The sequence below is a fragment of the Gorilla gorilla genome, chromosome 3 (genome assembly GCF_029281585.2).
Source record: "Gorilla gorilla gorilla isolate KB3781 chromosome 3, NHGRI_mGorGor1-v2.1_pri, whole genome shotgun sequence".
Taxonomy (NCBI): domain Eukaryota; kingdom Metazoa; phylum Chordata; class Mammalia; order Primates; family Hominidae; genus Gorilla; species Gorilla gorilla.
Window position 1 is genome coordinate 46,057,623 of NC_073227.2, and position 16,588 is coordinate 46,074,210.

Sequence of the window (16,588 nt, forward strand, 5' to 3'; positions counted from 1 at the left end):
CTCAGAAGATGATGACAGATAACAGTGACACTATTATCGATGAAAATTTCCACGCCAAGCACAGTGGCTCACGCCTGTAATCCCAGCACTTTAGGAGGCTGAGGTGGGCGTGTTGCTTGAGCTCAAGAGTTCGAGACCAGCCTGGGCAACATGGCGAAACCTTGTCTCTACTAAAAATACAAAAATTAGCTGGGCATGGTGGCATGCACCTGTAGTCCCAGCTACTGGGGAGGCTGAAGTAGGAGGATTGCTTGACCCTGGGAGGTTGAGGCTCACATAATCAGTGAGCCGTGATTGCACCACTGCAATCCAGCCTGGGTGACAGAGTGGGATTCCATGTGAAAAAAAAAATAATTTTTTTTTTTTTTTTTCATAAAACCTTGGAAGTCTGAAGTGGAAGAGAATGTGAAGGGGATGTGTGTGGAAGAGGTTAACTCCCTATCTCACAACTTTTATATAGAGTTTTTTCATGCCTCTCTTTTTTCTTTTAATAGGAATGAATTCTTCCAAAACAAAACTAGAACTGCAAAAGCACCTGACGACATTAACCAATCAGGAGCAGGCGACTATTTTTGAAGAGGTTCAGGTACAGTACAGTTGCTAATTTCTAGAAGGAAAGAAAAGGCAGGCAGCTTACCTGGGAAATGCTATGTGTACAAAATAGCAAACCAGTGTTGTCCCAGCCAGGGGGAAGGTGCCTTGAGTTCGTCTTGGTTTCAGGGGTGACCAATCTTTTGGCTTCCCTGGGCCACACTGGAAGAAGAAGGATTGTCCTGGACCACACATAAAAGACACGATAGCTGATGAGCTAAAAAAAAAAAAAAAAAAAAAAAAAAACAGCAAAAAAAAATATCTCATAATGGTTTTTGTTTGTTTGTTTTTTTGACGGAGTCTTGCTCTGTTTCCCAGGCTGGAGTGCAGTGGCGTGATCTGGGCTCACTGCAGTCTCCGCCTCCCAGGTTCAAGTGATTCTTCTGCCTCAGCTTCCTGAGTAGCTGGGATTACAGGAGCACGCCACCACGCCTGGCTAATTTTTGTATTTTTAGTAGAGACAGGCTTTCACCATGTTGGTCAGGCTGTTCTCAAACTCCTGACCTCGTGATCTGCCCGCCTTGGCCTCCCAAAGTGCTGGGACTACAGGTGTGAGCCACCACGCCCAGCCCAAAATCTCATAATGCTTTAAGAAAGTTTATGAATTTGTGTTGGGCTACATTCAGAGCCGCCCTGGGCCACATGTTGGACATGCTTGGCTTAAGCTTTCACAGTCTCATAGAGTGTCCAGGTCAGAATTGCAGATTCCCATCAGGCCTTAGCTTAGATAGTAAAACTAAATGAAACAGGCAAGCCTCTTCCTTAAACAAATGTTAGAATAAGAGAGAGGAAATTATAAAATGGAAAGCGCCTCAGGCTGGGAGACAGAAGGTCCGGCCTCTGGTCCGCATGCACTCATCTGTTCCCTGGGAAACCTCTGCCTGCCCCTTCCCGCTTAGGATTTCAGACCTAAGTGTGGGAGTCGAATGAGACAACGTTTGGTACATGAACTTGAACAGAATTCCTTCTTTCCCCCCACACCTTTTTTTTTCATTTTTGAAAATAAATTTAGGTCATGCTGTCTACTTGGAACCTGATAATATATCAAACCTACAAAAACAAAACAAAATTCAAGCTCATCAGCTTTCTGCAATAAACTTGGAAGCTAGCTCTTGCCCTTGCATTTAGATGCAATGTATCTCGGGGAGACCATGCTGTGTGTGCTGGCATGCCTGTAGCCTGTTCATTATGAATCTTTAATGAGGTCATCCAAAATTTCATGTCTGCTTTAGCTGAGGGGCATTTTCGATGATTCCCTGGCACTTTTTTAGGGAGGGAAGCATATCAAAGAATAAATATCTCCTTTTGAGGGGCGGGCAGCAGGATCTACAAATAGAGGAGCCATTAAACAAAACAAGACAGCTAGCAACTGGGTGGGTTTAAGTGCCTTTCTTTCCTCACTGGGAAAAGACTATACTAGGATCCACGATCTGCTTTCTGTTAGTGTAAAAAAATAAAAGGATTGTCTCTCTCTCTTTGTTGTTTTTTTGAGACAGAGTCTCGCTCTTGTTTCCCAGAGCCGAAGTGCAATGGTGCGATCTTGGCTCACTGCAGCCTCTGCTTCCTGGGTTCAAGCAATTCTCCTGCTTCAGCCTCCCAAGTAGCTGAGATTTCAGCCGCCTGCCACCACCACACTCTGCTAAGTTTTGTATTTTCAGTAGAGATGGGGTTTCACCATATTGGCCAGGCTGGTCTCTAACTCTTGACCTTGTGATCCGCCTGCTTCAGCCTCCCAAAGTGCTGGGATTACAGCCGTGAGCCACCACGCCTGGCCGTCTTTCTCATTTTAATCATGTTAGAGGTCTTGTCTTATTCCCTTGTTCTCCTTCTACAGTAGAATTGGCATATGCTTTAGGAAGAGAGCATAGAAAGATGTTTTTTCATGTCTCAAATAGCCTAGAGGGTAATTTTCACAATTTTCATTTGTCTTTGCATTTTCTTGTTCTGAATCAACTTGAGACATGCTACTTTGTTTTTTCTTAAAAGATCTTTAGAGTTCTAAGTACACAATACTCTTAGAAAATATACTGTGATTTGCATTTGGAATTCAAAAATGGACAATATGCTTCTGATTGTTAATGCATTTACAATTCAAGTTGGGGCCTTTTTCATCTAATGCTGGCCCACTTACTGTTCTAGAGCTGTCCAGTCACTTTAAGAAACCCTCTTTCTATCAAGAATAGAAGAGGAACTTCCCTTTCATAATGTGGGCTTTCTTTTTTGTCTAGACAGCACCACGTAGCTCTCTCTAAAACAGTGTGATGAATCAGTATAGGTAATACACAAAATATTCTTCCGCAGCAATGAGATGTTCCTAATGGATATGATTCCAAGATTCTCTTTGACTCATGCAGGCTTTTAGACACTGAGCACATCATGGTAAAGACACTTTAGAACAGAGTAGATAATGACTAAAGTTTGCTTTAGAAAAAGAGCTTTCAGTTAATATCCTGAGGCCCCTGTGTGTTGTTCTAGAGTCTCTGTAATTGTTGAGCTGCTCCAAACACCAAAGGGAGGTTGTATTGTTCACCAGCTTTGAAAAGCCGGCTCTCGCCTTGTCTTCCATCACTGTGAGTGTGGCTGTTCCTTGAGTGATACAGATTTGTGCATGGATCTTTTATTCTAGAGGCTTGTTAGATGGTCTTGTTGAATTATGTCCTCAATGACCATTCTTGGTTTTATAAAACATTTTATAAACCAAGTCATTGGTTTCGTTTTAGACAGCAGTGCCAGCTAATGTGCTTGAAAATCATACATTTCAAAAAGGTTGTAAGGAAAAAGGTGGCTTTACAGTTTCCTGAGTCTCCTTATAAATAGAATGGTAAATATTTTCCTTTGTTCAGTCTTTCCTGGAGGGGAATTTGTTTCTGAAAAAGTCCTCCACGTGCAAATTTTCATAAGGGAAATGTAATTACCGTTGAAATTAATGGTACATGATTACTTAGTTATTAAAACATACCTTATTTAAGGATCATGTAAATGAATATTAAATCAAAAAATGGAACTCCAACAGCTATAAAGAAATCACTAATAACTGTGTAAATGATGCTGGAGGTTATCTCTACTGTAAACAAGCTAATTTTGAGCACTCTGAGAACTTGGTGCCAGATGGGCATGTGGGCATACCACACTGCAAAGCCATCTTTTTATTTATGAGCTTTTTGAAGTGTTTCGTTTTCAAACATATCTAGCTGGGCATATGTTAGGATGACCCCATGATGCTCTGTTACTGGGTGAATATACTAAATCCAAATTGATCATCTCAGGATAAGAATTGCTGTGAAGCCAACGTGGAGCTAGTAAATAAAATATCTCCAAGTCTAATTCTCCTAATCTATATGAGTGTGTTTCAGGGAATGACTTAATTAAATACTGACTAGATAAATCAAGTAGATTTATACTCAGTAGACATTGATAATTCATTAAGTAACATGACTTCACAAGTTAAAGGTTAATGGTCAGAAGAGACTCTTTTTACTTTCTGAAGAATATATATCAGCTTAGTTGGATTTTCCATGGTTTTAAAATGATGTTAGACTGTAGTTTTAAGATGTTAGACTGATAAGTTTTAAGATGTTAGACTGTAGTGTCCAAGTGAGTTTTAAGATGTCAGCCTGTAGTGTCCAAGTGAGTGTTGTCTTTTTAAGTAGTTCCCTTAGGAGACCATGGGCTTTCTCAACATTCTGGGATGCATTAATCAGTGTTGGAAATTGATTGATTTATTTATTAATTTTTTTTAAGAGAAAGGGGCTCACTCTGTTACCCAGGCTGGAGCACAGTGGTTATTCTAGGGTGTGATCAGAGCACATTTCAGTTGTGAACTCATGGGCTCAAGCAATCGTCCTACCTCAGCTTCCCAAGTAGCTGGGACTGCAGGTACATGCCACCTTGCCCAGCTGGCAGTTTATATCTGAATTGCCTTTATGGCAATTTATAAGCCTCTTATAGGTTAAGAAACATGTAACTAATTTAGTTTTGTTCCTTTTAACAGGCAATTAATTATTTTGTAATATTCTTTTATAAATTGAAGTATGACATGCATATAGAAAAGCAAACAAATCAATGATGTATAATTCAGTGAATTTTTATAAGGTATATACAACTGTGCAGCCAGTGCCAAGATTAAGAAATGGAGCATTTCTGGCCAGGCGCGGTGGCTCACGCCTGTAATTCCAGCACTTTGGGAGGCCAAGGCGGGCGGATCACCCGAGGTCAGGAGTTCAAGACTAGCCTGGCCAACATGGCGAAACCCTGTCTCTATGGCAAATACAAAAATTAGCCAAGCATGGTGGTGCGCACCTGTAGTCTCAGCTACTCGGGAGGCTAAGGCATGAGAATTGCTTGAACTTGGGAAGCAGAGGTTGCAGTGAGCCAGGATTGTGCCACTGCACTCCAGCCTGGGGGATAGAGCGAGACGCTGTCTCCCCCAAGAAAAGAAAGAAATGGGGCATTTCCATTGCCTCATAGTCCTGTTTTGTGTCTGCCTCCAGGTAACCATCATCCTGACTTCTGACATCATAGTTTAATTTTGAACAAGCAAGTAATTTTTGATGGCACAGTGATGTTACCCAATTTGATTCCCCATTATTCTCCTAAGACTTATCTCTCTGACTAATGAATGTTCATAAAGTTAAATCACCTTTAAGAAATAATGATTTTGCCCAGAGCGGTGGCTCACACCTGTAATCCCAGCACTTTGGGAGGCAGAGGTAGGTGGATCACGAGGTCAGGAGATTGAGACCATCCTGGCTAACACGGTGAAACCCTGTCTCTACTAAAAGTACAAAAAATTAGCTGGGTGTGGTGGCGGGTGCCTGTAGTCCCAGCTATTTGGGAGGCTGAGGCAGGAGAATGGCGTGAACCTGGGAGGTGGAGCTTGCAGTGAGCCCAGATTGTGCCACTGCACTCCAGCTCCAGCCTGGGTGAAAGAGCAAGACTCCATCTCAAAAAAAAAAAAAAAAAGAAAGAAAGAATTAATGATTTGCTACTACCGAGGATGGTGAAGTTGCATGGGAGATTTTAGGGAGGTGTCACCTCACTAATTGTATTTCAGAATTACATTAAGGAAAGATTTGTTTCTTGATTGTGTATAACACCATCAACGTTTATTTCTCTGCTTTAGTGACTTCTGTATGATGTTTAACAAGCTCCATGACGCAGTCTCTGATTCTTAATCAGTTTTTAATGAAAAACAACTGTGGCAGTATACTGTTCCCAGTTGGTCTAATTTCCTTCCTATTTGAATAACTTTTAAAAATGTATTTTGAGGGGAAAAGTATATTAATACTCCTCCTCTTACTATATGATTAGCCCTTTAAAATATTTTGAAATAGATGATGATGAAGAATTTCTCCAAGCACAATATACATTTTCTTGTGGAGATAGCCGGAAGGTTTAATTAAAGACACAGGAGAAGAAAGAGTGGGCCAACCATCAGGCGCCTGTACCTGCTCAGAGGCCTCATAATTCCTGTCTGTTTCCCTGGATCATTTTTTTTTTTTAATAGACTTAATTTTTTTTAGAGCAGTTTTAGGTTTACAGGAAAATTGGGTGAAAAGTACAGAGTTCCCGTATTAGCTTTCACTGTCCCCTACCCCACAGTTTCTCCGATTTTTAACATATCTTGCATTACTGAGGGTTTCTTCATTATAATTGATGAGTCAATATTTGTACATTGATATTAACTAAAGTTCATGGTTTACATTTGGGTTCACTGTTGGTGTTCTGTATTCTGTGGGTTGTGACAGATGCTTAATGTCATGTGCCCATCATTACGGTATCATACAGAATAGTTTCACTGCCCTAAAAATCCCCGTGTTCTGCCTGTTCTCCCGTCTCCTCCCTAATCCTTGATCGTTTTGCTCTCTCCATAGTTTTGCCTTTTCCAGCATGTCATGTAGTTGGAATCACACAGTAGCCTTTTCAGACTGGCTTCTTTTGCTTAGCAATATGCACTTAAGGTTCTTCCATGTCTCTTTATGGCTTGATAGCTTATTTCTCCTTGCTGAATAATACTCAGTTTTATAGATGCACTACAGTTTCTTTACCCATTCGCCGATCGATGCACATCTTAGTTGCTTCCAAGTTTTGATAATTGTGAATAAAGATGCTGTTTTCAGCTCATTTGGGTAAACACCAAGGAGTGCAATTGCTGGGTTATGTGGTAAGAATGTGTTTAGTTTTACAAGAAACTGCTGGCCTGTTTTCCAAAGTGGCTGTACTGTTTTGCATCCCCGCCAACCATAAATGGGAGTTCTTGTTGTTTTGTGGACATTTGGGCTCAGTGTACCCATAACCCTTTGATCTAGCAGTGTTAAGTTGGGATTGTGGCATTACTGCCACTTTCCTTTTTGAGAATCTAATGCCCACTTTCTCCAGAGAAATCCACTTTTTGCATATAACTTGTAAAATTTTGTAATATTGGTGTTCACAGCCTGGAGTCCAGGTTGAGAGTGTCTGCTGTAGCCTCTAAAATATTTAATATTTCAGTCCAAAATTTGAAAGAACAGGAAGGCCTCAATGAAAACAAACCCTTCTAATCATTAACTATCTTTTCCTTAAGTAACAAGAACAACTTACCTTTAATCTTTTTCGTTAAGAAAGGACTGGGTTTCTTTAAGAAAGGACTGTCAGAAAGTCTGGGTTAGTGTTACCTTTGCTTTGAATGCTTATTATGTGCAGGGTAAAGTTGCTTCCTTAGTTAGCTGGGGAAGAAGTGACCAAGAGTGGTGTTGACCCAGATTCAGATCCTTGTGTAGTCAATCCATTTATGTCACTGAATTTGTTTTAAAGAACAGTCTGGAAATTTGGAGTAGGGAGAGGGGAGGAACAGGCAATGGATACTTGTCAATATAAAAAAAGATGTATTTTCAAAATTTATAGACTAAAAACTTTGTGTATCCCAAAGCAATTCATTTTACTTTCTTCATATATGATAAAATCATACATTAAATTAGGTGGACTTTAAAAAAATTCACTCTGGCATTTCAAATCCAAAGCATTTGGGAGCAGGAGGAGACCATAGAGTTTCCTCTGTGCACCATCCTCACTTCAGCAGACAGGGAAGCTAGGATTAAGGGGCTTGGCTTCACACTTCTAGGCAGCAGCCGGAACCTACATGTCCTGACTTCTGGTCCAGTGTGCTGTGCCACGACCCTGTCTAAAAGTTAAAAGGCATAGAGAGAATTTTTTTTTTAAAGAAAGAAGAAAGAAATGTACATGCCATGAAGTTTTGTATGGAAGGGCGTGCCCCATGGGGATTCCACAGAGTGCTTCACGGTGAACACATTCGACATGGGAAATTATGACACTGAATCCCGTTGCTGTTTTCCTTGCCCGTTCCCTAAGAGTTTGTCAATGTTTGGTCATCATGGCCCCTGACCTTTGGGTATTTATATGGATTTTGTGTTTTTCCTCTTGTTTTAAAAACTGTTTATTTGTTAAACATTTTGACTGTGTCTCTATCTGATATTAAAGATTCATTTTTAGATAGGAGGACATCAGAGATGAAAAGCTAAATCTGGCCCACTGGCTCCACTGTTCCTTTTTAAAAATTCTCTCTACTTTTAGGATCATTGGTGCCCCCTAGTGAGATGATTGAGTAAAAGCATTAGTTTAGTGGATGGAAGCTGTTAGCATTTAAAAAGACAGCTTAGCAATATTGTTGACGATTAAAAATAAATCCTGTTTCTGATTTTTGTTTTAAAGAAATTGAGACCAAGAAATGAGCAGCGAGAGAATGAATTGATTATTTCTTTTCTGAGATGTTTATATGAAGAGAAACAGAAAGAACACATCCATATTGGGGAGATGAAGCAGGTATGGCATTTTTGTCTCTTGTAATTGTTGCCAAGTCTCTGCCAAGTCTCTGTATAAACAACGTTTTGAGGATTTTCTGAAACTCTGATACCTTTTTTTCTCCCTATGTTTTATTTTCCTTTGTTGCACACAGAGGGGAAATTTGGGAGTGTTAGACTATGTATGCTTGAGAAGATGAGAAAAGTTTCTGCCTGCACCATAGTGGAGGCAGAACAGTTGCTCTAATAAGAGGACTGGCTTAGAGCAGCAAGAATTGAGTGTAAGAGTGGATGCCACCAAGATGAGCTACTTGGCTTGCAGGGAGCTGGTTTGTCACCTCGCCTTTCTTCTTTGTAAACCTGGAAGGACATTGCATGGCTGCCTTTGGAATTACGAAAAGTACCTGAACGTCCTTTGTGATATAAACGCTAGGTCACAAATCAGATACAATGTTGGCAAGCCTGACTTATGTGCTATTCAGGTTAAAACTTGGATTAATTCCGTTTTGCATGATGGAAATACAGAGTCTCCCTCCCCTCCTCCACTGTCTACAGCCTTATTTAGCTTTTCTCTTTGTGGGGTCTCAAGGCAGAAGCTGGGGCTCTCTGCAGATCTCTCCCTTGGAAGATCTTCAGGTTTGGGAGTCCCTATGTTACATGGTACCACAGACCATTTCCTTTGTCTTTTGGACTCCATGTGAGTCCATTCATAATGAACCATTAATAGCTTCAAAACATACACATTTTATATTTGCTAAAGTTACCTGTTGGCCAAAAATCTAGAGAAAAATCAGTGAAGGATGTACAAGTTTCTCAGTTTCCCAAAAGTATGTTCCCTTTTTCTTTTTGAACACTCCCCACGTACGTGTTCCAAAGACACTTGTGTGCTCAGTGGTGTGCCCTGTCCTACGGCAGCCTTTACGTCTGGACCCTAAACCAAGTGTGCAGTTTTCATGGGGTGTACACTTAGCAAATCTCCACATAAGGTTTCTACCTTCTAGGTGGCTTTGGCAGTCACGTGCCTTCCCTGAACACTTGGGCTGGTGTACAGTGTCAGCCACGGTTTCTAATCTCATTGGCCAGCCATGAGGTCCTTTAGCAGTGACTCTAACATGAGTATATGACCTGTGTTTTTTGGGGTTTTGACTTGTGGTCTTGGTTTGTAGCCATTCCTGCCTTCCCAACCTGTACCCTTAAGATAGCATTCAAGTTCTGTGTCTCTCCTGTTCACTTTTGGATGGACCACTTGGTCTAAGTTTTCAGTTAATTCTGGAGTTCATTTTTCAGCCTATTTCTTTTCTCTTTTCCACTCCCTTTTTCCCCTCTTGTGCCACTGATAGCTTTTCCCCTGTTCTGATTTTCTTTTATCTGAGTCAGTCTGACTTGTTCCAACAGGAAATTGATAATTTTGAAGTAATTTATAACTGCTAGAAAGGGGAATGAAGCATTTACGGTGGATGGAAAGTCTTCTTTCACTAAACATTTTGAGCATTTATGGTGAATGGAAAGTTTTGACCTAATTGCAGACTCATTTTTATGGACCAGGATAATATTTTTATGATTTGGGCATAGATCATCCAATAGAGAAATGTGTTTAATGTTTTTTTTTACCCAAAAAAACATAAGAGTTCAATGTAGAAGGGACTGAGCCTTACAAGCAGAACTGGCATCTGTGCAACACTTTTACTGGGGTTTCTAAACATCATGACCCAGACGGCTCATGTCTTCGTCTGTAAAGAAGCTGCCCTAATCCCCTGATGAGGTTAGTGTACTCCAGGCTGGACACTCTCATGGGCTCTGAGGAGTGGGTTTTTCAGAGCAGCAGCTGCTTTATAGACCCATTAGGCACAGCCTTGAGATTCACTGACAGATCCTTTTCATGTTTTCTGCTATCAGTTTAGCCACATGGATTTCATTACCTTCTTGTTGCACCTAAAAATTTCTAAAGCTTTTGAAAATGTGGGAAGATGCGATATAGACCGTGGTAGGATCATGGCTTTGACAAAGAACTTCTCTGGCCACAGGACTTCAGAAGCGGACAGAGGACAGTGAGCGCTTCTCTCAGTGCTGTGCGTGTCAGGGTCGGCAGGGAGGCCATAGGCGCTTTTCAAAGACCGAAAGAATAGTGCTGGAGAACTGTCAGAGGAGTTGTGAAATAGAAAAAAACCCTGAATGAGTCTTTTGATCTTATAGAACAGGGTTCAGTTTGGGCAAGACTTATACATTAAGTTAGAGGCTGTCACGTTTTAGTCAATGGACTTGTCGTTTCCACCTGTATTCACAGAGGTGGTACAAAAATTTGTATGAAATCAGCTGCCACTTACTGAATGTTTGCCAAGTGCCAGATAAGAGTTCTCATTCCTTACATAAATGACTCCATTCGTTCTACAAGTTTTTTGAGGTAGGTGGTAAAATACCCATTTTATAGATGAGGAAATGGGGAAGAGCAGTCAAGCAGTTAGCTAGTGAGTAGTGGAGCCACTTTGTCTGATGTCTAAGTACTTTATCTTAATTATTGTGTTTTTTTTTAAAGGAGCTTAACAAAATTTAATGCTATATAACTACTTACTGATTTTCTTGGGTCTGTTTTTTTTTTTTTAATTTTTTTTTTTTTAATTGATCATTCTTGGGTGTTTCTCACAGAGGGGGATTTGGCAGGGTCATAGGACAATAGTGGAGGGAAGGTCAGCAGATAAACAAGTGAACAAAGGTCTCTGGTTTTCCTAGGCAGAGGACCCTGCGGCCTTCCGCAGTGTTTGTGTCCCTGGGTACTTGAGATTAGGGAGTGGTGATGACTCTTAACGAGCATGCTGCCTTCAAGCATCTGTTTAACAAAGCACATCTTGCACCGCCCTTAATCCATTTAACCCTGAGTGGACACAGCACATGTTTCAGAGAGCACAGGGTTGGGGGTAAGGTCATAGATCAACAGGATCCCAAGGTAGAAGAATTTTTCTTAGTACAGAACAAAATGAAAAGTCTCCCATGTCTACTTCTTTCTACACAGACATAGCAACCATCCGATTTCTCAATCTTTTCCCCACCTTTCCCCCTTTTCTATTCCACAAAACCACCATTGTCATTATGGCCCGTTCTCAATGAGCTGTTGGGTACACCTCTCAGACGGGGTGGTGGCCGGGCAGAGGGGCTCCTCACTTCCCAGTAGGGGCGGCCGGGCAGAGGCGCCCCTCACCTCCCGGACGGGGCGGCTGGCCGGGCGGGGGGCTGACCCCCCCCCACCTCCCTCCCGGACGGGGCGGCTGGCCGGGCGGGGGGCTGACCCCCCCACCTCCCTCCCGGACGGGGCGGCTGGCTGGGCGGGGGGCTGACCCCCACCTCCCTCCCGGACGGGGTGGCTGCCGGGCGGAGATGCTCCTCACTTCCCAGACGGGGTGGCTGCCGGGCAGAGGGGCTCCTCACTTCTCAGACAGGGCGGCTGCCGGGCAGAGGGGCTCCTCACTTCTCAGACGGGGCGGCCGGGCAGAGACGCTCCTCACCTCCCAGAAGGGGCAGCGGGGCAGAGGCGCTCCCCACATCTCAGACGATGGGCGGCCGGGCAGAGATGCTCCTCTCTTCCTAGATGGGATGGCGGCCAGGCAGAGACTCTCCTCACTTTCCAGACTGGGCAGCCAGGCAGAGGGGCTCCTCACATCCCAGACGATGGGCGGCCAGGCAGAGACACTCCTCACTTCCCAGACGGGGTGGCGGCCAGGCAGAGGCTGCAATCTCGGCACTTTGGGAGGCCAAGGCAGGCGGCTGGGAGGTGGAGGTTGTAGCGAGCCGAGATCACGCCACTGCACTCCAGCCTGGGCACCATTGAGCACTGAGTGAACGAGACTCTGTCTGCAATCCTGGCACCTCGGGAGGCCAAGGCTGGTGGATCACTTGCGGTTAGGAGCTGGAGACCAGCCCGGCCAACACAGTGAAACCCCGTCTCCACCAAAAAAATACGAAAACCAGTCAGGCATGGCGGCGTGCGCCTGCAATCGCAGGCACTCAGCAGGCTGAGGCAGGAGAATCAGGCAGGGAGGTTGCAGTGAGCCGAGATGGCAGCAGTACAGTCCAGCTTTGGCTCGGCATCAGAGGGAGACCGTGGAAAGAGAGGGAGAGGGAGACCGTGGGGAGAGGGGGAGAGGGAGGGAGAGGGGAGGCTGTCTTCTAATAGATGAGATTTTCTTTCTTTTTTTGTGACATTTTATTATGAAAAATTTCAAACATATAGAAAAGTTGAAAGAATTATACCGTGAGCACTCGTATACCCACCATCCAGATTTTACAGTTTTAAAGATTTTGTTAATTTGCTTTATCATATATTTATCTATTAGTCCACCTTATTTTTGCATGCCTTTCAAATTAAGTGATATCAGTACCCTTCATCCCTAAACACTTTAGCATGTATATCATTAACTAGAATTTAGTGTTTGCTTCCAATTTTGGGGAGATTAAATTTACATATGGTAGGTTATGCAACTCTTAAGTGTACCATTTGTTGAGTTTTGACGACTGCTGCTACATTCAGGTAGCTCAAACCCCTATCAAGATATAGAATATTTTCATCCTGCCGGGCGCAGTGGCTCACGCCTGTAATCTCAGCACTTTGGGAGGCTGAGGCGGGCGGATCATGAGGTCAGGAGATTGAGACCATCCTGGCTAACACGGTGAAAGCTCGTCTCCACTAAAAATACAAAAATTAGTCAGGTGTGGTGGCGGGTGCCTGTAGTCCCAGCTACTAGGGAGGCTGAGGCAGGAGAATGGCACGAACCCGGGAAGCGGAGGTTGCAGTGAGCCGAGGTCGCACCACTGCACTCCAGCCTGGGCGACAGAGAGAGACTCCCTCTCGGAAAAAAAAAAAAAAAAAATTTCATCCTACCAGAAAGTAGCCCTATATTCCTCTTCTAGTCAGTCCTCACTACCCCTTCCCCCAGGTAACCACTGTTTTGATTTTTTTCACCTTAGATTAGTTTTGCCTGTTCTAGAATTTCTTATAAATGGCATCATACTCTTTTTTTTTTTTTTTTTGAGACAGAGCCTCACTCTGTCGCCCAGGCTGGAGTGCGGTGGCGCGATCTCGGCTCACTGCAAGCTCCGCCTCCCAAGTTCACGCCATTCTCCTGCCTCAGCCTCCCGAGTAGCTGGGACTACAGGCGCCTGCCACCGCTCCCCGCTAATTGTTTATATTTTTAGTAGAGACGGGGTTTCACCGTGTTAGCCGTGATGGTCTCGATCTCCTGACCTTGTGATCTGCCCGCCTCGGCCTTCCAAAGTGCTGGGATTACAGGCGTGAGCCACCGCACCTGGCCGGCATCATACTCTTTGAGTTCTGGCTCCTTCCACTTAGCATAACGTTTCTGAGACTCATCAGAAACGTTATGCTACATTGTTGCATGTATTAGTAGTTTGTTGTTGCATGTATCAGTTGCTTGTATCAGTAGTTTGTTCCTTTTTGTTCTGTGGTATTAATGTCAAGAGTTTCTTTCTCCATTCTCCTTCTGAGCTGCTTGATTATGAATAAGGCTGCTGGTAGATACATTGTGCCAGCCTGGGATGGTGAGTTCTGAAATGAGAATTTCAGTATGGCATCAGGATTTAAAGCTTGAATACTTGAATCCAAACTTTCATGCTTAGAGTTTACCCCATCTGTTGAAGGATGTGCAATATGATGACTGCAATAGAATTCACTGTGGAGCCTCCAAATTAGAAATTATTGTCTATGAGGGCCAGGCACGGTGGCTCATGCCTGTAATCCTAGCACTTTGGGAGGCTGAGATGGGAGGATTGTTTGAGGCCAGGAGTTTGAGACCAGCCTGGTCAATATAGCGAGACCCCCATCTCTGTTTTTTTTTTTTTTAAAAGAAAGTATTGTCTAAGAACCAGCATCATCTTCCAAGGAGAAACTTCTAGATACTTGTTTTAAGATAAATAAGGAACAAGTTATTTCTAAATGTGAATTATTTTTTAAATGCAATTTTTAAAAACATTTTATTTTAATTATGGCAATAGACGTGGAAAAGACTTTTTTGATAGTAGAGGAGAGCAGAAGAAACATTGAATTAAGTACACAGAGATTCTTCAGACCTGCTTTAAAAACACATGCATGCAAATGCACTTCTGTGTCTTAGGATCTACTTTAGCTGATGCTGCTTGCTTTAGTCTTTTAGCTAATATTTTCTTTCTTTCTTTCCTTCTTTCTTTCCTTCCTTCCTTCCTTCCTTCTTTCTTTCTTTTTTCTTTTTCTTTCCTTCCTTCCTTCCTTCCTTCCTTCCTTCCTTCCTTCCTTCCTTCCTTCCTTCCTTCCTTCCTTCCTTCCTTCTTGTTTTTTTTGTTGGAGACAGAGTCTCGCTCTGTCACCAGGCTAGAGTGCAGTGGCACAGTCTTGGCTCGCTGCAACCTCCGCCTTCCGGGTTCAAGCGATTCTCCTGCCTCAGCCTCCTGAGTAGCTGGGACTACAGGCGTGCGCCACCACGCCCAGCTAATTTTTGTCTATTTAGTAGAGACGGGGTTTCACTGTGTTGGATGGGATGTTCTCCATCTCTTGACCTCGTGATCTGCCTGCCTTGGCCTCCTAAAGTGCTGGGATTACAGGCGTGAGCCACTGCGCCTGGCTCATATTTTCTTTATATATCAAAACAATTCAGCTTGCTTCACTTTTATGAAAGCTTTATTATGAGTTTGAAAGCAATTCTGCATTTTCTTAACATTGTAACTGGTGTTGAGTTGAAGGCAGGCCCCTGGGGGCCCTTTGTGGGCAATTCCCTTTACTCTGGAGGCTGCCTCGAGCCTGGACGGGCACTTACACTTGGTCAGTGATTGCACAGAACCGGTTGCAACAGATTCTGTGCACCTCCCTGTGGCGCGTAGCATTTAGCAGGCACTTGGTCACTATTTGCTGAGTGAGTCTGTTACCTTAGGCGTGTATTTCCCGTGGACCTGCCTGGGGATCATTGCTCATTCACTCATTTTGAACAAGCCAATATTACATGTCCAGGGTATGCTCTATAGTGTGAAACACAAAGGTAAATGATAGTTCCCCTTCTCAAAGGAATTTCTAAGGTAGTAGCCATTCTTTTGATGCATATTCTCATTCTCATAGAGAGTCCAATTATGCATAATTGGACAAAGCTGAATGTCGCTCTTATGAGAATCCATTCTTTCTCTTTTATGCCTTGAAAAATGTGTAGCATTCATTAGTGAATTAGGATTTCATTATTCAAAGAAGTCATAAGGTCTTCGAACAGCAGATGACTGAATAAAATAATACCTAACAGCAGTAGAATGAGGGGAGGACATATTCAAGGAACATTTTATGCCCATTAGATTGGCAGAAATTTTAAAAAAGTGACAATACCTTATAAAGGTGAACTTTCCTATACTGATACTGGGAACATGAATTTGTACCATTTAGGGAAGAGAAACTTGATAATATCTGGTGTAGTCTGAAGAGGCACAGTCCCTGTGACCCAGTGAGGACATTCCTCATTATTTCGCTTGCCAAACATTTCACATGAGTCTATAAGGAGCTCTATATAAGAGAGGTCACTGCAGCCTCCTTTGTAAGAGCAAGAAAAAAAAGCAAATAAGTGTTTAACAATAGGAAAATAGATAAATTAGGTTATACAGTGAATATTTGCACTCTGACTAAAGTGAGTGAATCAAAAAAAATTTGTCAACAGGAATAAATCTCAAAAATAATATTGAAAGAAGAAAGCTAATTTACAGAAGGATGTGTACAGTATGACACCATTCATTTAGTTTCAACTACATATCTTTTATGGACACGTACGTATAAAAGTAGAAAACATGAATTGATAGGATAAACACCAAATATTTCTGCATATGGCCAGGTGTGGGGAAGTAGTGGTGATTAAGCTTCAAAGATGTCTGCAGTGGTTCCCATTAAAAGTAGAAAGTAGGCTGGGCACAGTGGCTCACACCTGTAATCCCAGCACTTTGGGAGGCCAAGGCAGGTGGATCATTTAAGGCCAGGAGTTTGAGAACAGCCTGGTCAACATGGCGAAACCCCATCTCTACAAAAAAATACAAAAATTAGCCAGATGTGGTGGCACACACCTGTAGTCCCAGCTACTCAGGAGGCTGAGGCATGAGAATCACTTGAGCCCAGGAGGCAGAGGTTGCAGTGAGCCAAGATCGTACCACTGCACTCCAGCCTGGGTGACAGAGTGAGACTCCATCCCCAAAAACAA

The 16,588-nt window shown here is 42.9% G+C and overlaps 1 protein-coding gene across 15 annotated transcripts in view; it reads left to right on the top strand.

Annotated features, from left to right (window-relative positions):
• Positions 1-16,588, top strand: part of TBC1D1 (TBC1 domain family member 1) — a 250,388-nt gene that overhangs the window by 138,251 nt on the left and 95,549 nt on the right. For all 15 annotated transcript variants that reach the window (XM_055385752.2, XM_019025598.4, XM_055385755.2 and 12 more), the window contains 2 exons: positions 495-586; positions 8,299-8,409. In XM_055385752.2, the coding sequence (XP_055241727.1) occupies positions 495-586; positions 8,299-8,409 (203 nt within the window). The remainder of the gene's footprint in view (positions 1-494; positions 587-8,298; positions 8,410-16,588) is intronic.